At 36.1% G+C, this 23,741-nt stretch overlaps 1 protein-coding gene and 1 long non-coding RNA gene across 5 annotated transcripts; one reads left to right on the top strand and one right to left on the bottom strand.

The window, feature by feature from the left end:
• zgc:171775 lies at positions 1 to 18,588 on the bottom strand. 2 transcript variants are annotated; one of them, NM_001111167.1, is given in 12 exon segments: positions 1 to 746; positions 1,458 to 1,631; positions 1,968 to 2,046; positions 2,189 to 2,268; positions 2,347 to 2,418; positions 3,998 to 4,112; positions 4,249 to 4,296; positions 5,976 to 6,005; positions 6,185 to 6,296; positions 6,523 to 6,581; positions 14,866 to 14,995; positions 18,409 to 18,588. In NM_001111167.1, coding segments are annotated over 12 exon segments (1,080 nt in total). In that variant the 5' UTR covers positions 18,528 to 18,588; the 3' UTR covers positions 1 to 684.
• LOC141380646 (uncharacterized) lies at positions 17,747 to 23,741 on the top strand. Of its 3 annotated transcripts, XR_012399013.1 has the most exons (6): positions 17,747 to 17,862; positions 18,425 to 18,662; positions 20,027 to 20,168; positions 21,492 to 21,586; positions 21,871 to 21,949; positions 22,623 to 23,145. It is a non-coding gene; the product is annotated as an uncharacterized lncRNA (long non-coding RNA). The 3 variants fall into 3 exon arrangements; XR_012399012.1 differs by lacking the exon at positions 21,492 to 21,586 and having other exon boundaries at positions 22,623 to 23,741; XR_012399014.1 differs by lacking the exons at positions 17,747 to 17,862; positions 21,492 to 21,586 and having other exon boundaries at positions 18,130 to 18,610; positions 22,623 to 23,342.

The raw sequence follows: 23,741 nt of genomic DNA, 5'->3' as shown, positions 1-23,741 counted from the left end.
TTAAGTCTGATGCCGTGAAACAGTTTATCAAACACTTTACTGTATAAGATCCAAAGGAAAATGATAAGAGGTACTATATATATATATATATATATATATATATATATATATATATATATATATATATATATATATATATATATATATATATATATATATATATATATATATATATATATACTCACAGTGTGTTGTAATACTATCAAAAAAGCAACAACATATCCAAATCTCATTCTAAACAAATGACATACATGGAGATAAAATGTACACAGAGACCACAAAAAGGCCATCGAAAAATGATAAGTTGTTATTTTCTAGGTTGATTTTGCTGAGAAATACAATCTAATTCTGGCGTAATAATCAAGGAACTTTGCTGCAGTACCATGGCTGAAGCAGGCACAATGATATTATGCAGCACCTGAAAATAGTCCCCCTCACCAACCCCTACTCTTGCAGCACCATTTAGAATCTGCGTAGTATCAAAAACGGTCAAACTCTACACTTTAGCCTTCTTCTAAATGTGTAATATTAACAAACACTGCTTAAAAATAGTTGTTGCGATAGTAATCTCAACAAAAATGACTTGGAGCTGGGTTTTTTCCAATATATCACATCTTAGCAAGCAGACAGTTTTCCAGAGTCTGTTTGGAGTATGTGTTGTTCTCCCAATGTGAAAATAAGGTATTACATTGCAGTCACTCTGGGGTTGTTGGGGTCAAATGTCATGATTTCCATGTGGATAAGACCTGAGAGACATGTCAAGACAGATAAGTCAAACTTACATAAGAATGTATATATGTTTCTAAACAAATTTAACAGGATGTTAGAGTACGAAGATTAATATGTGTACAATTGAAGGCAAAATAATCAGCCCTCCTGTGAAATTTCTGTGAAATTTGTGTTCTTTTTTTTTATATATATATATAAGTCCCAATTGCTCTTTAATGGAGAGAATATTATTCATTCAATCATTTTCCTTCAGCTTAGTCCCTTATTTATCAGGGATCACCAAAGCGGAATGAACCACCAATTATTCCAGCATATGTTTTACACAGCGGATGCACTTCCAGCAGTAACCCAATACTGGGAAACAGAGAAAAGATTATTCCAACACTAATTTCTTATAATGAATTTCTTTTGTCATCAGTTATGAGAACAGTACATCATATTAACTTGTTATTTACTAATATTCAGCTTAAAATATAATTGAAAAGCGAATCTGGTATAATTAGGTTAACTAAACAAGTTAGGCTAACTAGGAAAGTCATTGGACAATGGTGATTTCTGTTCCAAGCCAAACTGAAAGAAATACTTTCTGCAGACAAACATAAAAGAAAATACTATAAAAGTGCTGTTAAACATCACGTAAAAATGTCAATTTCACAAGAGGGCTAATCATGTTATTCTCAGTTTTATATGTGTGTATTGGATATCTATGTAAACGTATGTATGCTTACTTTTCCATTCGCTGACAGCCAGATCCATACTCTCAAAGGAATCATCATATGGAGGAGACACGGGCTCATTTTCAGGGTCATGAAACTCAGAGAGGTACGGATGTGAAAGGCCATTTTTTGCAGAAAGTCTCACCTCTGGGTCCAAAACCAGCATACCTTCCAACAGATCGATGGCTGTGAAAGAAACACGTGTTAAATAAATGCTGAATTACAGTGCAACATAAGCCAAACTTTGGTAGCTTCTCAAAGTCTTGCTTAAAAGCTCCATTGAAGAAATAAAGCCACTTGTATGGCCTGATGGTGAGTAAATTAACCAAGAATTTACATTTTTGCGAGACAAACAGATTTTTAAAAACCGAAATGTGAAATATTTTTGTAGTAAAATCGAGTCTACCACTGGAGGGCAGTATTTCCTGATTTAAAATGTCATGAATTTCCTCACCATAATAAAAGCTTTTAATGTATAATTACGGTTTAAAGCAGAAATCGATTTGAGATTTGTAACCTTACCGTTTGGATCCATTCCAGAAAACACCTCTTTGAAGGCCTTTTTCTTTTGGACTGGAAGAGAGCGGACATACGACTGCGCCTGCCATTAAATTAATACAATAATCAATAAAAAGACTAGAAAATTATTAAATTATTTAAAAAAAAAAATATATATATATATATATATATATATATATATATATATATATATAACAAACAATTGGCTGGTGGTGTTTTCCTACATCTTTGCTTTGCATTTTCAGAACCAGCGTTGAGTTTGGTGTCCCTGTCAGATTGAGGATCTTCTTCAGCTGGTCAATACCTGTACATAGCATTAAGGAATAGGAATGGTGTTTTGTTGACACATATATTTAAGAAGTGCCCTCAAGAGGAAGGATACTGTCACTGCCTGGGAAAAGCACTTCTCCTGTTATCATCTCAGCCAGGATGCAGCCAGCAGACCAAACATCGACTGAAAAGAAAACAGTGACAAAGGGTTACAGTGACAAAAACTACAAAGAACTTATGACAGAATAGACAACCTATTCTGATAACACAGGTACATCTCAGAAATGTCATATTTTTCAAAGCATGGTCTCATCTGCAGTACATCTTTAGTTCACTTAAAAATGTACATTTTCTCATAACTCACGCTCAAGTGGTTCTGAATGTTTGGAAATGTCATTCTTCTGTTGAACACAACACAAGATATTCTTCAGTATATCTTCGGTTGTGTTTAACAGAAGAAAATCATTTTTTTGAACCAGTGAGTTTTCACTTTTGGGAGAGCTATCCCTTTAAATAGAGGTTTAATATGTCTTCAGATTTTTTAAATTCAGAAAATTGGCTATGTTGGTATATGTGGGCAGTTTGACATGTTGCCATCAGCACCATATGCAAGTGGTATAATAATATAAGAGTAGTAAACTTAGGGGCGGATTTAACCAATAAGCAAGCGGCTCCTGAGGGCCCCAGGACATAAATATCTAGAAGTATAAATTATACCTATAAACTTTATATAACATTGTGTACATCATGTTTTGTATAAAGAGAGTCAAACAAATAAAATTATTACATAATTAAACATTATTTAATATACCAAAAAATATTAGTATTATTATTATTAGTATTATTATTATGTAATGTTATGTAATGTTAATATTATGAAAATATTCCACCACCCCTAAACAAGGAGCAGTCCAGCAGTCAAATTTAAAAAAATAAAAAAATATATATATATAATTTTTAGTAAATTCATTTTAAGAAATCTAATTATTTAAAATGTAAAGCTTTAATTAAGATAAAAAGTAGAAGATATATATAAAATAACAGCAAAATAAATATGATGCATTTCAGGACTTGGGGCCCCATGGCTGAAGTTGCTTAGGCCCCCTACATCACTTAATCCACCCCTGCGTAAACATGCAGAAAACACTAGAAAACATAATTTTAACAAAAAATTGTTCCTGGAGCTTTGTATGATTAAAAGTAAACCACAGAACTCCCATGAAATCTTTGACAATGTTTTGGGGTTTTTTCTGGACTTTTTTAAATGTCCCAGTACCATCGCTGACTTTTTAAGCAGGCTCCTTGATGTCAAAAGGACAGTAGTTCACAAGCATTGTAAGACTACAAAATCCAGTGTACAGTTAATTTAGAAATGACACTTTTAGATGAATACATCTTTTATTACAATATAATACTTTTTTGTTAACTAATTTTGGTTGTCAAAAGAACATCAGTCTGTGGATGTCAAATCATCGTGACATCAAATCATTATGCACATGTTTTTTGACATCATTTTCAACTTGATGTTGTTGTTTTAACATCCCCTCTAGGATAGATGATGAGTGAGCTTTCTGATTTCATCTGAAATATCTTAATTTGTATTCCAAAGATGTGGGATTGAACAAATAATTTGGGGGGTAAAGTAACCCTTTCAATAGTTGGCTTTCTAAAGTCAACAAAAATATCCATAATCCACAATCTTATAATACAACAAACTACTTACATGTGTTTGAACAGGTGAGTAATACAAGGTCAAAGGTCACCTGTTTGAGTGTAATGCATCCAGTTGAAGATGACTTCAGGTGCTCTGTACCAGCGTGTCACCACGTAGCCTGTCATCTCAGTTTCAGTGTGTCTTGCCAGTCCAAAGTCCAGGATCTAGCAAAGAGTGTAAAAAAGCAGGCCACACCGTAGTTAAATACTGTAAGCAACTGATCAAGTGATGACAGAAGGTTTCATGATAAACCTTTCATCTCTTTGTCATTTTTTATTTGTAATATTAGCCTTGTTTTACCTTTAACTCACAGTTTTCATCCACTGCAAGGTTGTTAGGCTTAAGATCCTGCAAGAAGAATTCAGTGATTTAACTGATTAAGCACTTATCTATTATTAAGCAGAATTGGGTGGTAGTCTGAAGTGTTAAGGTGTAAAAAAAAAGTTTAAAAACATTTAAAATCATTATTATCCAAAGTTTGGAGTAAGATAAACAAATTAACAAATTAATATGATGAACGAGTCCGGCATGATGTAAGCGTAAATTAGCATGAGTGGCTAACACATTTCTACAGAACTCCTTTGCATTTTTAAAATAATAAATTGCTTGCTAGTGGTTTCAACCACAATGTTGAGCAGCACAACTTTCATCATTGATGAAAATAAAAGAGCATCATATAATCATCACTCCAGACCCTCTGACTGCCCTTCCAACCCCAACTACACAAACATCACGCCGCGTCATTGCCTTCACCACCTTGCTCGCCAGGCGCGCAATTCTCCTCAAATGGAAACATGTGTCCCCTCCATCATCAGAACACTGGGTTAAAGAGGTTCTTAATTGCATCTATCTTGAGAAACTGAAATATTGTTTTAAAGGATCACTGAACTCCTTTAACAAAACATGGAGCCCCATACTGTCAGTCATTGAGAACCTTAACATTTTAGGAACTGCTGACTAGAATTTCGAAAGGGAGAAAGAGAGACTTCTAGTTTTTATTTTACATTTTCATCCTCTGTATTTACTCATATATTAATTTATTTATTTATTTGTATTTATTTTATTTATAATTTTTTCAGTTGCCTTATTATTTATTTATCACTGTCTTGATTTACCGTTACATACTTATTGAAGGCCTCAGAAAATAGGGAGGGGTGGGAGATGGGAGGGATGGTGCATAGAAGGGGGTAGAAAAGTTAAATTTAAGAGTTCTACAGTTTTCTTGTTTTTATTGCTATGTATTTGAGGTCATCTCTTTGCTGATAGGACTTCTATTTTTCACATACATTTGTAAGTTTGTATAATGTCTGAAAAAATGCAATAAAAATATTGGGGGAAAAAAGAAAATAAGAGAACATCAAGCATCAAACCTTCCCATTATAATGATTACCAAAGAACTCTAAAAACTCAGTTTTGCTATCACAGAAGGAAACTACATGAACTAAAAATGTAGTTAAAACGTATAATTATAAAAAATTTATATTTTTTAATTAATTAATTAAAAACTTTAATTAATTAATTTTTTTTTAATTAATTCTAATAAATATTCATTCATTCATTTTTTTGTCGGCTTAGTCCCTTTATTAATCCGGGGTCGCCACAGCAGAATGAACCGCCAACTTATCCAGCAAGTTTTTTACGCAGCGGATGCCCTTCCAGCCGCAACCCATCTCTGGGAAACATCCACACACACACACTCATACACTACGGACAATTTAGCCTAGCCAATATACCTGTACCGCATGTCTTTAGACTGTGGGGGACACCGGAGCACCCAGAAGAAACTCACGCAAAGGCAGGGAGAACATGCAAACTCCACACAGAAACGCCAACTGAGCCAAGGTTCAAACCAGCGACCCAGCGACCTTCTTGCTGTGAGGCGACAGCACTACCTACTGCGCCACTGCCTCGCCAATGTAATTTTAATAATAGATTAATTTTATTAGAATTTTATGTTCAATTTAATGGTTTTCCCTCATGAATAAAATAAAAGTAGGGTATAAATAGGTACTGTTTAATCTACATACCCGATGAATGATCCCAGCAGAATGGATATACTACAAAAAGAAGTATGAGTTACTTATAATCAACATTGATGTGGAAAAATCTATCGATATTCAATATTCATCAATCAATATCATAAATAATGTGTTACATAGGCAAGTTGGTGTTGAAAGCATTAAGAATGGAGGTCCAGGAAAAATGAAAAGTATGAAGTAACATGAAGAAGGCAGACCTTTAGTCCTCGCAGTATCTGATAGAACAAGTAAGTGATGACATTGCTGGTTAATTGTTTCCTCTTCATTATGTGTCCAAGATCTTGAGCTACAAAAGGCATCACCATATAGCTGGGCAAAAACATGACAGAATGTAGCTCAAAATACTGTCATTTAGTGTAACTTTTTAAAATGTATTGCGACTGAAAATCACACACCATGCAAAGTTCCTATATAGAGCATACTCTCACTCAAACATGAACACATCCACACATATGCATGCATTGCGACCTTCAGCCTGTCACGACAAGCGCAAGAGTTCTGCACAGGAATGCATTCTGTTCATCTTGACACTCACAACGTATCAAATTTCTCCAGCGAAGAATCAGGGGTGAAGACATTAAGCAGGCAGATCACCTAGCGGAAGAAGAACAGGTTTGTAATCAGGAATAAATTAATTGATCAAATGTTAAAGATTATTTATTACAAATAATTTCAGAATAAATGAAAATAGCGAAGGAAGCCGTGAAACCTATGCAGTGCTTTGAAAGACTGAATGGCACGTATACTATGGTTTGTTACTTTTCTTATTACGCTACTTCTTCTACTGTAATGAAAATATATAGCAGGCAAAATTGACCATGTTTTATTTGTTATGTAACAACTCTTTTGACCACAGTGTGAAAAGTCCCAAAAAACACTTGCAGCCAATCAGCAGTATGAGATGTGTCTGGTAACTGATGTCATTACCATATAGGGATTTTTAGCCATACTTCAGAATCGTGGTCAGGTCACTACGTGGTACTGGTGGAGGAAAACATTTCCTGACTTCTCCAAAACAACCCAAAGTAGCTTAATAATATTTAGAACTGATGACTGTGCAGGCCATGGGAGAACTTCACTTTTGTGTTCATCAAACCACTCTGTTACAAGTCTTGCTCTGTGTATTGGTGGATTATCATCCTGATATAAACACCACATTCAGGATACAATGTTTGAACCATGCACCCACACATGGTCCCAGAATGATTTGGCAGTCCTTGACAGTGATGCACCATCTACCACAAGTATTGGGCTTAGGGAATGACATGATTTTGCAGCCCAAACTATCACTGATTCACTCTCATGCTATACTCTGGGCATGCAATAGTCTGGGTGGTACAAATCTTTGGGGCTTCTCCACAACGTAACTCTCCCAGATATGGGAAAGACAGTGAAGGTGGACTCATCAGAGAACAATACGCTTATTTCACACGGCCGCCATTTAAAAGAACCAAAGGGGGGCTGCGGTGGGAAGAAACCCGGAATTACAGGATCAGCACTGTAAACATTGCAGTAACATGCTGAGTACTACAAACCTCCAGCTGTTGCTGTGATTTTTAAAAATGAAGAAATGGTGTAAACATCACTTTAATATCATTTAATTAGTTTATTTTAAACAATTTAAAGCAATTTAGCATCAAACAACATCACAATCTCAGTGATACGTGTCCTCCTAGGCTTCAGTTTATGGCAGTTAAACACCATGGGGGCGCTTTCCTGCTTCAGCCTATCTAACCCTGTGAGTAATAAAACACTGCAGTCCTCTGACTCGACTGATCTTCACGGCTGCTTCGTGCCCGTGTATCTGTGTTTGCACTCAGTTTACTGCTCTTCACCCAGTGCAAACACAGATACACGGAGACTGAAGCGCGAAGCAGCCCTGAAGATCAGTTCAGTCATTAAGCGGATCGCTCGTCTATGTGTGTGCTCGGTAAACAGCGGAGGGTGAACTGATGACCTTCTTGGCCAATCACAAGCATTTCTGTTTTAAGAAAACTATCAACAGTGCCTTAAACGTTAAGGGGAAATTGATGTTTTTTCTTTTAATTCAGTATTGTGACAAGTGTAATATAGTGAAAGAGTCAGTTTATTAACTCGAGTTTGATAAATGGCATCTAAAACGTATTTAGGAAAGTAGAGTTAACTAACTAATGCCAGTTCCCTTAACTTAGCTGAAACTGAGCTCAGATATCCCATTTATTTTCACCAATCATTTAGAACGGACCTTCGGGTCACCCGGAAGGCGGTGAAATGATAAACTTATGTCACTTTCTCTTCACTGATAAGATATATAGCCAGCTACACAACATGTAACTCCCAATGATACTTCCTACACAGCCCATGATTTTCTCTGCTGAATGTTTGAAATTGGCACAAATGACCAAAGGTTTGGCTATAGCAGCCATGTATATTGACTATGTGGAGCTCCTGACAAACAGATAGAAAAAGAAAAGTCAAGGCCCACATTTAATTCTGCAGTAGTTAGAACCGGCACATCTCTTTTAGACAGCTTCCTCTTGCATCTCCTATTCTTCAGAGCAATACAAACTTTTGTGAGCAAACACAAAAGTGTTAATTGTGTTTTTCTTGTCCATTTTTTTCAGTACCACAATCTCCTTAGGGCAGGGGCACCACTAAGCAGGAAATGGTTAGGACAATTCTAAGAGAGGCACTAGGGGTGGCGAACCCGCGGCTCGCGAGCCGCTTGCGGCTCTTTTACTGCTCTTGTGCGGCTCAACCTCTCGCGCGATTTAACATACATTAACCAATTGACTAACGCCCCATTCACACGGGGCTTCTGCGTCTCTTTCTGCTTTTGTGCGGCTCAACCTCTTGCGCGATTTAACATATAATAACCAATTGACTAATGCCCCATTCACACGGGGCTTCAGCGTTGCTCGCTGCAGAAGCTGGGAGTAGCTCAACTTTTCAAGCGCTTACGGACGCGTTAGCCAATCAGATCGCTAAATGCAAATACACCTGCTAGACAGTGGCCTATTGCTGACTGAATTTTATTTTCTGACGCTTCCATTTAGACACGCCTTCAGCCAAGGGTTGACACTGAAGCCCCGTTTGATTGGTGCGCAACACGAGTGACGTGCAGTTCGTTAATATCAATCGTCATGGCAGAGTCAGGAAATCGTACAGCTAAGCGTAAATACGAAGATGAGCGCAGAACATTTTTATCTGAATGGGAGGATTTATATTTTTTTGTTGAAAGAAATGGAAAGCCATTCTGCTTGATATGCCAGACTTCGTTGTCACATTTTAAGGCTTCAAATCTCGAGCGCCATTTCACCTCTCTCCATTCTGCCGTAGCCCGGGAATTTCCCAAAGGCAGTGAACTTCGCAAGCACAAGGTAAAGACACTGAAAGGTCAGGCAGAAAAGCAAACTCAGCTTTTCCGAAAATTTACTAAGCATTCAGAGACGGTCACATTAGCATCATATCAGCTAGCATGGAACATTGCTCGTGCAAAAAAGCCATACCTTGAAGGAGAATTTGTTAAAAAGTGCCTCAGTGATGCTGTTGCTATTCTTTGTCCCGAAAATGAAAATTTGAAACGTTCAGTAAAGGACCTTCAACTGTCACGACACACTGTTGAACAGAGAATATCGGACATTGACAATTCAGTAGAAACACATTTACTGTCAGATCTTCAGAAGTGCCAGTATTTTAGCATTGCGTTGGATGAGTCCTGCGATGTTCAAGACAAGCCACAATTGGCAATATTTGTACGGTTTGTGTCAGAAGACTGCACAATTAGGGAAGAGCTGCTTGACATAGTGCCGCTGAAAGACAGAACTCGTGGCATCGATCTGAAAGAGACACTGATGACTGTTGTTGAGAAAGCAAATCTGCAGTTATCAAAACTAACAGCCATAGTCACGGACGGAGCTCCAGCCATGCTGGGATCTGAGAGAGGTCTTGTAGGGCTGTGTAAAGCTGACGACCGTTTTCCAGCATTTTGGACTTTCCACTGTATTATCCATCAAGAGCACTTGGTGTCTAAAAAGCTAAACTTAGACCACATTATGAAACCTGTGCTGGAAATTGTCAATTTTGTACGCACACATGCTCTCAATCACAGACAGTTCAAAAATCTCATTGATGAACTTGATGAAGACCTTCCATCTGATCTGCTTTTTCACTGTGCTGTGCGATGGCTTTCAAGAGGACATGTGCTTTCTCGTTTCTTTGAGCTTTTGAATCCAGTGAAGCTGTTCCTCGCAGAGAAACATAAGGAATATCCTGAGCTACAGGATCCCCAGTGGATTTCAGATTTGGCTTTTTTGGTTGACGTGCTGCATTATCTGAATGGACTGAATGTGGATCTGCAAGGAAAGTTAAAGATGCTGCCTGATCTGGTGCAAAGTGTTTTTGCATTTGTCAACAAACTCAAGCTGTTCAAGACACATCTACAAAAGAGAGACTACACACATTTTCCAACCTTGTTGAAGGCAAGTGGACAAGAAGCAGAGGTTGTAAAAGGGAGTACTGCACGGTATGCTACGCTGCTTGAAAATCTTGAGCAAAGTTTTGAGGAAAGATTCTCCAACCTACGACAAAAAAGACAACAGATAACATTTTTGATCAACCCATTCACTGCTGAATCAGGCTGTTTAAAAGCCCCTTTAGTGGAAGATGAAGCAGCATCTCAGCTTGAAATGATTTAACTTTCTGAGGATGACAGACTTAAAAGTGTCCTGAGGGAAGGAACTGTGGAGTTTTGGAAGATTGTGCCCGTTGAGAGATATCCCAATGTCAAACAGGCTGCACTCAAACTGTTGTCAATGTTTGGGTCAACTTATGTCTGTGAATCACTTTTTTCGACACTGAAACTAGTGAAATCAAAGCATCGCTCTGTTCTTACTGACACACATGTGAAAGAGTTACTACGAGTAGCACAAACTGAATACGAGCCAGACCTGAAAAAGATTGTGGAAACCAAGGAATGTCAGGTGTCCCACTGAGTCAAGTAAAATGAGGTAGGCTAATTTAAATCCATGAAAACTATTGCGTTATATAATTAGGTGTATAAGTTATTGTGACAGATATACTGTTGTTTGCGCATCTGTTGTGTGGCTCTTTGCAGTGATAAAGTTTTTTTTTTGGCTCATCATGCCAAACAGGTTCGCCACCCCTGCACTAGTAGCTCAGGGCACAACCTCATACTGTAATGTAATGTGTATTTATATAGCATATATGTCATGCATGGCCATACACCCAAAGTACTTCACAACCATAAAGTGAGGGGGGGGGGGGGGTCTCACCACATCACCACCAGTGTGCCTGATCCACTTGGATGATGCTGCAGCAGTCACAGGACAATGGCGCCAGTGCGCTTTCCATATACCAGTTATAGGTGGGGTGGAGAAACAGTCATAGAGCCAATTTGGTGGATGGGGGTGATTTGATGGGTAAGGGTCAGGACAACAGGGCCAAATTCACTTCTACTCTTACAAATTACAACTCCACTCTTTACAAGAAGTGCCATGTCGATTCAATAACCACAGAAAGTCAGAACCTCAGTTTAACGTCTCATCCGAAAGACAGCGCTCACTGAAAGTATAGACCACAGGTTGAGCGACCTCTGCTGGCCTCACTAACACCACTTCCAACAGCAACCTAGTTTTCCCATGTGTTCTCCCAGGTACTGACCAGGCTCAGCCCCGCTTAGCTTCAGTGAGTAACCGGTCTTGGGCTACAGGGTGATATGGCTGTGGCATATTATTTCTTGGAGGCCCAAGATTGCCAGCAGTATCTCTGCCTCAGCGGCTTTGTAGTAAAAAATTATTAGGATCCATAATATAAATGTTACACCATTTACTTCTTGAAGTGTGTTCAGTCTTCAGATCGTCTTATGACCAAACCTCACTTACCTAAATTAGTTTTAAAGGACAGTTCAGCCCAAAAATATAATAATTTATTATTTGCTAACTTATGAAAAACAAATACTATGGAAGTCAATGTTTACAGGTTTCTGAGTGTAGCGAGTGGGCGCGGCCGAGAGCCGTGGGAACAGGATGAGGCTGGTGCTTGAGTGATAATGTGAATGTGTCGCGCACCGGCCTCGAGTCCCACGGAGGAGCTCTGGATTATAAAAAGAGGAGAAACAGTAGAAGAGAAACAGAAAAGAGAGGACCAGGCCTGGACATTTTATGTTTTACTTTTGCTTTCAGTTTGGCGGCAATCTCCGTGAAGAGCTGCCGTATGTTTGTTTTAGTTTTTATAATTGTAAATTATTTAAAAGTCGAGCCTCGGCTGGGCCAGTTGGCATGTCTGTGTGGAGTATGCATGTTCTTCCCATGTACGTGTGGGTTTCCTCCGGGTTTACCTGACAAGTCCAAAGACATGCGGTGTAGGGGAATTTGGTAAGCTAAATTGTCTGTATTATGAGTGTGAATGAGTGTGCATGGATGTTTCCCAGTGATGGGTTGCAGCTAAAAGGGCATCTGGTGCGTAAAACATACAGTATTCTGGATAAGTTGGCAGTTCATTCTGTGGCGACTCCAGATTAATAAAGGGACTAAGCTAAAAAAAGAAAATTAATTAATTAATTATTTAAAAGTTTGTCGGTTCTCCACCTCCTTTTTCCCAATGGCAAGGTGGCCATCTAACTTTGTTACACCGACATTCTTCCAAATATCTTCTTTTTGGGCTCACCAGAAAAAAGAAACTCAAACAGGTTTAGAACGAGAGAGTAAATGATGCTGGAATTTTCAGTTTTGGGTGACCCTGTATATGTGTCAGAGCTAAAATTGTGGTTTCAAGCAGCTAAAGAATAAAAGTGCACTACAACTTCAATCTTTTCATACGGTAGAATGTCCAGTTTACAGTAACTGTAATATTGTAATGTATTTTTCTAAACTAAAAATGCTGGCCATTATGCATATTGATTTACAATGCTGAGCCGGCATCGCAATCCTTCACCCCGCCTCCATCGCAGCAGCAACCGGCTTGCAAAAAATACACACTCAGACCCCATTTACACTAATACGTCTTAGTTTTAAAATGAAACAAATGAAAATGCTCCACGTCCACAGCACACTGGCATTTTATCTAGCATTTCTGAAAAGGCCTCCTTCCACACTATACCGCTGAAAACGCACATCACAAGACCACACACACACACATACTCTGGCATGCGCTGCAGCATATGCACATGTCTGAGCTTCAGGCAGTCAGCGTGCTTTGAGCACAAATCCCTTAGGAGCAGTGCACGTCGGACAGTTTATCAAGGATGTACCACTGAATCGCGTCTCACTACAGTTGTTAAATGGGATATTTAATTAATCTTGTCTCTATCTAACTACTTCTCTGTCTTTTGAATCTATCAGGTAACGTGTCACAGCATCAGTACACTGCTTTAATCTTTCGCTTTCACACTTGTACTTAGTAATTTTAGCCAAAGTCTCAGATACTGTTGGTTGGTTCCTGTTGGTTGTGCACCTTTTTTACCAACCAAGTTTGTCGACGTCATTATAACAACACAGATCTTGCAGAAAAAGTGATTGACAGGTGGTCATTTGTGTGAAACTTATCTTTATTTATTTATGATTTGTTTATGTGTAAAACAAAGACCATGCAGGTCAGATAGTTGAAACGGTAGACTACTAATAATGAATTTGTTATGAATTAATTCATTCATTCATTTTCTTTTTAGCCTAGTCCCTTTACTAATCTGGGGTCGCCACAGCGGAATGAACCATCAACTTGTCCATATGTTTTATGCAGAGGATGCCCCTCCAGCTGCACCCCATCACTGGGAAACAACCATACATTCTTGCATTCTCGTTCACACTCATACACAACGGACAACTTAGCTTTTCCAATTCACCTGTACTGCATGTCTTTGGACTTGTGGGGGAAACACACACAAACAAGGGGCAGAACATGCAGACTCAACACAGAATTGCCAACTGACCCAGCCGAGGCTTGTACCAGCGACCTTCTTGCTGTAAGGTGACAGCACTACCTACTGTGCCACCGCATTTTCATCATTAATTAATTAATTAATTATTCATAAATAATCAATTGACCGCCACCGATGCCATCATCCAGCTCGATGTTTCAAATTAGACATCATACGATTCCAAATTGGTCGACATCGCCCAACCCTAAAAATTACCCATTATAAAGTTCCTATTTTGCCTGATTTTACTTATTTAAATTCTTTATAATATTATAAAATAAATGTCACTTGCATTTAAAATAATGTCTATGTATAAAATCACTTTACCAAAATACTACATCACATCTTTGACCTTATTGATTTTACTAAAAAAAAAGGGGATGTCTGGACCAGAAAAAATCCATGTGGTCATGTTGTACGTTTTACACGTTGTTTTTGTCACCATAATCTCTTCTTGTTGTTGCTTAAAACAAAAACAAAAAATCATTAGCGCAAACTTTGCCCTGGTAAACTGCACTTAAACACTGCTCAAAATCATTTAACATTCCAGTGACTGAACTGGTCTGGGATTTGAAAAGAGGATAAAGTATTGCATAAATCTTTCTTGATCCTCTTGCCGCTCATGTTTAACACACAGCAGCGTGAGTTAATTCAGGCTACTGTTTACCAAGCACAGAAACCGGTTTGAGAAGATAAAGTGGGGGCTTTCATAACAACAGTTTCGCCAAATCTTTTCATTCTCATTTTATTGACAGAGGCGTTATGATGCTTTGAAAAAAACACATATAAACAAAACAAGTTCTAAAGCTGTTAGTCTGAATGAGAAATACACATTCATAATTGATGAGGCTGTCACAAAGAGCGTAGTAAGAGAATACGGTAACAATGTTAATAATAAAGGAGCACACAACATCCAGTTCTACTCTAGGTTTATTGCGTTCCTCCTTGAATGTTGAGACTTACATTGTCATGCTGGATGTGACGCAGCAGCCGGAGTTCTCTATAGGCTCGTTTAGCATGGATCAGAGACTGGAATGGTCTGTACAGCTTTTTAATGGCCACCTTTTCCTTGGTCTTCTGGTCGACTGCAAAACTGCACACAATTTTTCATTACACTCCATTAGACCCCAGCACATCATGTTACAAATTCATTCCTTTACAGATAACTAGTCACTCCAAGATTTTTACTTCAAGAGTCCAAATGGGAATAAAAAAAAACATTTAACTTGATTTTTGTGTATGTTTACAGCAAAACACAAGAAAGGAAGCAAATTATGTCATTAGTTTTGAGAAAATCTGTCACAAAATTGGTCACTTTAGACCACAAATGTCTGTTCAAAATCCTAGATGGACTCAATAGCTGAAATAGACAGCATGTAAGCTATTATTGTCTTTAAGACCAAAAACTTTAATCTACAGTTGTGAAACCTTTTAACTGATAAAATCATCAGAGAAGTGCTGACAACACGTTTCTGTGTCTGTTTATGTTGTTTGTGTGTGTTTGAATCGAAGAAAGAATCTATGTACTTTCCATAAATAAGCAAAAACATGGATATATTTTGTCGTTCTTTCCTGTTATTTTATTTTTAATTGATATATGGACATACTCTAAAATATGCTGTAGTTTTAAGCAGATTTGTGGTCAAAAATGATGGTTTGATTTCACATAGTTGGGTTGGATTTTTTTGAATGCAGTGTCTTTATATGTTTTGGTTCTTTTGCTGTAACGAAATAACTGAAATTGTTTGATGTGGTGATATTGTACTGCAAGACCTGCCTGGATCTACTTCAGCAACTTCAACTATATCTGAAATGCTAACATTGCATTATTGCCTGGTTCTGGAAGGTTTTTCCCATTCATTTTTCACATGAGGATTTTTCAATAGTCATAAAAATTATTTAATAAGCCACAAACCAAGCCAACCGCTACAAGGAAATTCATAACATTACAAAATTGTGTTTGAAGCAAAGAAATAATTGAAAATTAGACAAAAAAGACAAAGGCACAAGACTTAACAATATTAATGAAGGAAAGAGCTACATTTCTATGAAGCACTAGATGATACAACTGAATTACCTGTAGAAACAATATATAGTTGAAGTCAGAATTATTAGCCCCTTTGAATTTCTTTTCCTTTTTAAATATTTCCCAAATGATGTTTAACAGAGCAAAGGAAATATTCACAGTGTGTCTGATAATATTTTTTCTTCTGGAGAAAGTCTTATTTGATTTATTTCAGCTAGAATTAAAGCAGCTTTTAATTAAAAAAAACATTTAAAGGTCAAAATTATTACACCCTTTAAGCTATATTTTTTGTTAGTCTACAAAACCAACCATCATTATACAATGACTTGCCTAATTACCCTAACCTGCCTAGTTACCCTAATTAACCTAGTTAAGCCTTTAAATGTCACTTTAAGCTGTATAGAAGTGTCTTGAAAAATATAAATAAAACATTATTTGTCATCATGGCAAAGATAAAATAAATCAGTTATTAGAAATGAGTTATTAAAACTATAATGTTTAGAAGTTGAAAAATCTCCTCTCCGTTTAACAGAAACTGGGGGAAAAATAAACAGGGGGGCTAATAATTCAGGTACGGTAATAATTCTGACTTTAACTGTATGTAGTGCAAATATGCATACTCATTCATTCATTCATTCATTTTATTTCGGCTTAGTCCCTTTATTAACCTGTTAGCCAGCACTCAATTTTGGGGATTTACACCTACCTAACTTTAATCAGGGATCGCCGCAGTGGAATGAACCACTAACTTATCCAGCATATATTTTACACAGCGGATGTCCTTCCAGCCGCAACCCAAAACTAGGAAACACCCATACGCTCTTGCATTTACACACATCCTCACAACTAATTCCCTTATACCGGATGTCTTTGGACCGTTGGGGCAAACCGGAGCACCCGAAGGAAACCCAGCAAACTCCACACAGCAATGCCAACTGACCCAGCCGGGTTCGAACCAGCAACGTCTTGCTGTGAGACGGTCATCGTGGCGCCCAATATGCCAACTTAATTACCTCATTCATGCGCTTGTTAAGTGTGACGTCAAGCGAAGTGGCTTCTGGGCCCAAGCGCTCTAACAAAGTGTATGGGGAGACTCGTTTACAGAGCTCTGTAATACTTTCGAAAATCACGATCGTAATATATATATATCCATGCATAATATCCGATGGACAAAAAGTGATTCATTTTTTTTATAAATTGCTAAAATGTTGGTATTTGTGATGCAGCAAGCCCAGAGATTGTTGTGCACACTATGACTTTATATAAAATTAACTTAATGTGTGATATGAATAAAAAGATCATAAACGAAGATTTCCTCAATTCAAATGAGTGGCGGCTTGGACCCGGAAACAGTATTACAGTACATTCGTCACCAACACGTCACCACTTAACAAGCGGATTGTGCTTTATGAGAGTGGGCGGAGCTAAAGATCTGCTCAGTCTGATTCTAATTGGTTGAATTTTCAGCACAGCATTACGCGTAATGTAGTTACACTATTACATACGGTATATAACACTGAATTAATCTGAACAGATAGCTATATGGTTTCAGCAAATGCATAAACAATTGATTGATAGATTAACAAGTCTGTCTTTAAAGGTGATCAGTTATTGTTAAAAATCAGTTTCTTCAACGGGTTTTCACTTGAACATGACCGTTGCACTCTATTGCAAACCTTAGAATATTCATCAACCAATAAAATCAAGCATTCAACATTCTTGTATAAAAACCGTTAACATTGCATTACATAAAAAGGCTTAAGCCCATGACCTGTTCTTCTGTCATTATTTCTAACAAAGGCTTAAACTTGAAAAACCAACACAAATAGACCTTACATTACCAGACACACAACTGAAGAAAACCATTGATTTAAACAGTATTTTTTTGAGGAATTTCTGTGTTATCAGCCAACGTGCTCAAACCTGCCCCTCAGGTATGTGAATTCACATATGTTTATATCACCTAAGGCTCGCTCAGTCTCAAGTCATAGATACAGGCTAGCAAATCAATTATATGCTGAACCTTTATATGTACATACTAAACTTAAACTAGCTTATATAGTGCTGCTGGAACAATAAACCATTGTGATAATTTCACAATTAGTACTAAACCAGTGCTGTTTAAAGTGCTATTGGTTCACTAGTAATAACCCAAATTAAAATAAACCTTATTTATCTGCTGTATATTTCAAATCACCTCCAGAATGTATAAAAATACAGTATTCAGCCTATGCTCTTAAAAAAAGAAATATTCTTTATTGGCTAAGATGGTTTATGAAGAGTCATTAACATTAATGGAACATTTTCATACCACAACATCTTCTTTGTAATTGAAAAACAAGGCTCCTTAGATTATAGATTATAAAAATTCTCCCTTTAACATAAATCTTCATAACACACATATATAGTAATATACAGTATGCATGTATAAATCACGCTTAAGAAATTCCTTTACAAATGCACTTTTTAAATACACTCACCACACTGTCCCATAAGCTCCAGACCCAACAGGCTTGAGAGAGGTGTATCGGTCAGGGACATCCCACGTAGTTTTCTGGATGTCCAGTCTGTGGAAGCCCGTTTTCAGAGGGGAAGCCATGAACACCTTTAGACTGTGCACCTGATCCGCGTGTCCGCTTCCGTGACCGCGCTGCTCGACCACTGCTGTTCACGGTCACTCAGGTGAGTGACAGTCGAGGACACGCCCACCTCCACGCACCGTCACGTGATTCAGGTGAGGACGACCCCCGTTTTCTGCTCGAGTAAAACAACAGCTCATTGAAACAGTTTATTTTCCTGGGCGTCGAGTAAGATCCGTCTGTTCTCATCCCTCAGCAACAACAGCGACTGTTGAACTTCCAGGAAGTTTATGATTTTATTGACTACTGCCATAAAAAGTCAATAAACAACTATCAGGAAGAATCTGAAACCTTTTGAGAGGGATTCCATTTTTATTTATTTATGGTTTTATAGGACTATACTTAACTGTAGTAACTTTTGTGTGTTTGAACTATGGATATCAGAGTCATGTACTTAATAATAATATTATATAATAGCCTGCATGGGGAATTTTATAAACTGTTCTAAATTTGTAATAAATTTGTTAATTGTGGTTAAAAATTGTTATAAAGAAATATACATTTTTTATACCTTTGCATAAAATTTACAGTCATATACTGTATGTACACAAATACTAATGTTTTGAGAAAGTATTGTTTGTTATTATTTATGTCTGTGTACATTTCAAAATTTAAATAATTCTGCAAATGTATTTAAGTTAGACTTATACAAGTAAATACATTGTTACAAAGACAGATTGCGCTATAAATTGCGCTATCCAAATTATGTTTAATCAGCGCAAAGGTTTTCAATATTGATAACAGGAATTTACCTGATTGTAAAAAAGCAGCTTAAGTAGTTATTAAATTATTCAAATTTGATAAATAGGTTTTTATTCAGATTTATGCTATACATTCCGCCAGATTTGACTTTTTTGAGATTTTAAAGTCAGTGCTAGTTGAAAACACTTGAACTTGACACTTGAGTTCATTTTATTTAACTTTAAAAAATTAGGCAGCAACACATTTTTTTGTTTTTAATTTCTATGAAAAGATTATGTGACATGAAAACTATCCTGAACTATGCTAAAAATTCTGCTTTTCTAAATGTCATTTTAAAATAAATACAGACAGAAAAAGTTTTTAAAAGAAAGTTATTAAATCTAAACAAAAAAACATAAATAAAATATATATACACCAATATATGTGTTTGTATAAATAATACTGTATTATATTTTTGTAATACTATATATATATATATATATATATAAAGATGGTAAGGTCAAATCAGAGTAGATTGTGATGATTGATGATTAAGGTAAAAATTAGACATCACTAACCTTAACGAATTGTAATCTTCCGTAGTGCCTGCTGTAAACACTGTAAACTCAATTTTGTTTCCACACACTAGAACACAACCATAAAAAAAATAAAAAATGTGCTTTTACTCTCCAAAGCCAATCAGATTAACACAAAAAAACAGCTTTGTAGATTATATTAGTGTGTAATATGGGGTAATATTCTGTGTTCGTTTTACTAGAATGTGGGTGGACTGCATGACGTTTGAGATGACATCCAGCAAAGCTGAACTGCAGAGAGTGAGCAGATCAGCTGAAGAAAAGAACAGTCACTGCTGTCACAGGGTGAATGTGTCATGATGATGATTCCCACATAGGCCTACGGTAAAATTACTGCGCATAATATGAATCATTGTTATTTGTCAGAGATTAATGAGACTATGAGAAACATCAGTATGAGCTGCTTGTAGAAAGCTCATTAAAAGGAGAGTTCAAAAATAATAATTTTGTCATCATGCAATTGTCTTTCCACTGCAAGATTTTCTTCAGCCCCAACAAATTGTATAATTTGGTGTCAACTGATTTTACATTTTTGAAAAATTTATTAAAGAATAATATACAGTTAAAGTCTGTAAAAAAATTATTAGCCCCCCTTTTAAAAATATTTTCCAAATGATGTTTAACAGAGCAAGGAAATTTTCACAGCATTTCTGATAATGTTTTTTTTTCTTCTGGAAAAAGGTCTTATTTGTTTTATTTCAGCTAGAATAAAAGCAGTTTTAAATTTTTTAAAAACCATTTTAAAGTCAAAATTATTAGCCCCTTTAAGCTATATTTTTACCCGATAGTCTACTGAAAGAACAATCGTTATACAATAACTTGCCTAATTACCCTAACCTGCCTAGTTAACCTAATTAACCTAGTTAAGCCTTTAAATGTCACTTTAAGCTGTATAGAAGTGTCTTGAAAATTATCCAGTCAAATATAATTTACTGTTATTAGAGATGAGTTATTAAAACTATTATGTTTAAAAAAATGCATTAAAAAATCTTCTTTCTCTTAAACAGAAATTGGGGAAAAATAAACAGGGGGTCTAATAATTCAAGGGGGCTAATAATTCTGAATTATTAATTATCAATTTATTTCAAGAAAATTATTTAAAATAAAATAAAGTATAATGAACACATTTGACAAAATCAGTTGTTTCAGACAAAGGAAGGAAGAATTGTGAAATGGGGTTAAAATATTAACTAAAAATAGTCACTGCCAACTTCGATGACTGATTGATTACATTAAGCATAAAATTAATGTATTAAACATTTTCTAAAAAGTTTTGTTCACATTTGAACTTTAAAAACATTTTATCCAAATAAATTATGTCAAAAGGTTTTTACAGTGTGGATTTTTGGAATTTCTGTTTTTCAGTAATAAACAAATACTAAAAAAATTAGGTTGAGCCACCCTTAAAAGCAACAACTGCAATAAAGCTTTTTCAAGCTTTTTTACAGCACTGCTTTTTTTACAGCTTTTTCAAGCTATTTACAGCACAGTGGAGACATTTTGTCTGGTAATTCAGCCATATTGGGGGGTTTCCATGCATAAACCACCTTTGAAAGACATGCCACAGCATCTCATTTGGATTTTGTTCAGGACTTTGACTAGGCCACTCTAAAGTTTTCATTTTGTTTTTCTTCTGCACTTAATAAGGTGACTTGTTGGTTTTAATCATTGTCCTGCTGCAAAAACCAAGTTTGCTTCAGCTTGAGATCAGATGGGCAGACATTCTCCTTCTGGATATTTTGGTACACAGCAGAATTCATGGTTCCATTCATAACATCACAGTCTTCCAGGTCCTGAAGCAGCAAAACAGCGCCAGACTATCACACTACCACCACCAATTTTTACTGTTGATATGATGTTATTTTTTTCAAACCCGTGTTACTTTTACAACACACATAATGGGACACCATAATTGGACCTCCAAAACTTATATTTTTGTTTACAGTGAGTTTTCCCAATAGTTTTGGGGATCACCAAGATATTTTCTAGCAAAACTGAGACAAGCCTTTATGTTCTTTTTGCTCAGCAGTGGTTTTTGTCTTGGAACTCATCTTTGCCCCAATCTCTTTCTTATGGTGGAGTTATGAACACTCACCTTAAGTGAGGTAAGTGAGGCCTGCAGTTTTTTGAATGCGGTTGTGGGATCTTTTGTGACATCTTGGATAAGTTGTCACTGTGTTCGTGTGGTAATTTAGGTTCCGTTTGTAGGATCTTAATGAGGATCATTTGGTCTTCTTCACTTTGTCAGGCAGGTCCTATTAAAGTGATTTCTTGAATGCGAACAGGAGTGACAGAGGTTGGCAGGTCACTTTTTCACACAGGGCTAAAGTTTCATATTTTCGTGTGTCTTAGTAATAAAAAACTAATATTAGTACTATTAAATGTTAGATATAATTATGCAAATTATCTATGAATAAAAAAGAATGCATATATTATTTTATATTTAATGTATGTATATTACATATTATTTAAACTGTGAACTTTATGTAAGAGTTGCTGAAGTATAGATTTATGATTAGGCACAGAAGGAAAAACAAATTGAGAAAATTACTGTTAAAAATAATCAGATACAAACAGATAAAGTGTGACAAAAGTAAGACTTAAAAGGTATTTTGGATGTTTTCTTATATTCAAATGAAAAACCCTTTATGGAAGGCCAAAAATGCCAAAATTTCAAAACTGAGCGGTACATGAAACAATGTTTTTGCCTGCAGTATCTGGCCTTCAGCAGAAGCTCAGCTGAGAGCTGGTTCACTTACATGTGTTTTCCTCACACAGGTGTTACATCAAATAGACGACGTGTTTGCAGATTCCTCTTCTTCTGGCTTCAGCGTGTAAGAAAACACTGAACTGCAGAGGAATAAATAGACTCTCTCACAGAAGTTCAAGGGTCAGTTGCTCAAAGCGGACGACTTTCATAACACCTAAAAACATTCACAGGATGCTACAAGGGTATAAACTCTGTTTATCGGTGCGCTTTGTATGTGGGATTCCTTTTAATCATCAAAAAACTCATCAGACTCTTGAAAAGCTGTGGGAAAATTTAAAAGCCTTTATTTACATGACTTTAATATTAAAAACAACTTTCGAAGCACATTCAAACATGCAAAACATGCTCTTGACATCATCACCCTTATCATTATTATTATTGTATAAAACAAATACAAACAAGGACACACTCGATTTTTTTTTTCAAAATCTGAAAAATAACAGCATTTTACTTTGAATTGTGTTGGCTTACAGTATGTTCCAGTTTGTTTATACACTATGTATAAAAGAGTCTAGTAAATACATGCAATTTAAATATAAATGTTTTGAGGGGTTTTATATTTGTGCAGAATTTCAAAAGAGAATTGCAAAAAGTAGTATTATTGTAGCAGGCGATGAAAGAAACTTTCCAAGTTATGGCACACTGTAAAAAGCAATTGATTGTAATACTTACAAAAATTAAGCAGACATGTTGTCTTAAAATTAATAAATAAATGTGTACATAATTCTGAAAAAAATTAAGTTCCGAGTTACACTGAGTTTACAATTTGTTTTTAAGTATAGTCAACTTGTCACTTTTAAAGGCAATGAGTTTACTTACGTTTATGTAAAGTAATCACTTTTTACAGTGCAGGTTGTTGTAGTCGAAAACAACTCTAATAATTAACTCTTTTAATTAATTTAAAATCAATATAATATTTGTGTTTATTTGCACCTGAAGAACCATTTTTTACACAAAAGTCAGAATTTAATCATTTTTATCATCTAAACCCAAATGAATCTGATTAGAAATTAATGAAACGATAGAAATAAGGTCAGTGTTTTAATGTTATCATGCTTTTATTACAGCATTACAGTTTTTAAATTAATAGAAATGAGAAATACTTTGGAAGTGTTACAGTGCAGCAC

This window comes from Danio rerio, chromosome 23 (assembly GCF_049306965.1).
Source record: "Danio rerio strain Tuebingen ecotype United States chromosome 23, GRCz12tu, whole genome shotgun sequence".
NCBI lineage: Eukaryota > Metazoa > Chordata > Actinopteri > Cypriniformes > Danionidae > Danio > Danio rerio.
The sequence above is the reverse complement of the archived record's forward strand: the minus strand, read 5'-3'. Positions and strand labels throughout refer to the sequence as shown.

Bases quoted from the DNA above. Each gene is read 5' to 3' on its own strand.
- zgc:171775 (XM_073938532.1), bottom strand. From the start codon at position 6,292: ATGGTGATGCCTTTTGTAGCTCAAGATCTTGGACACATAATGAAGAGG. The intron at 4,113-4,248 runs GTAAAACAAGGC...ACTCTTTGCTAG, and splicing joins ATGAAAACTGTGAGTTAAAG to ATCCTGGACTTTGGACTGGC. The intron at 2,269-2,346 runs GTATCCTTCCTC...TGCTATGTACAG, and splicing joins GCTTTTCCCAGGCAGTGACA to GTATTGACCAGCTGAAGAAG.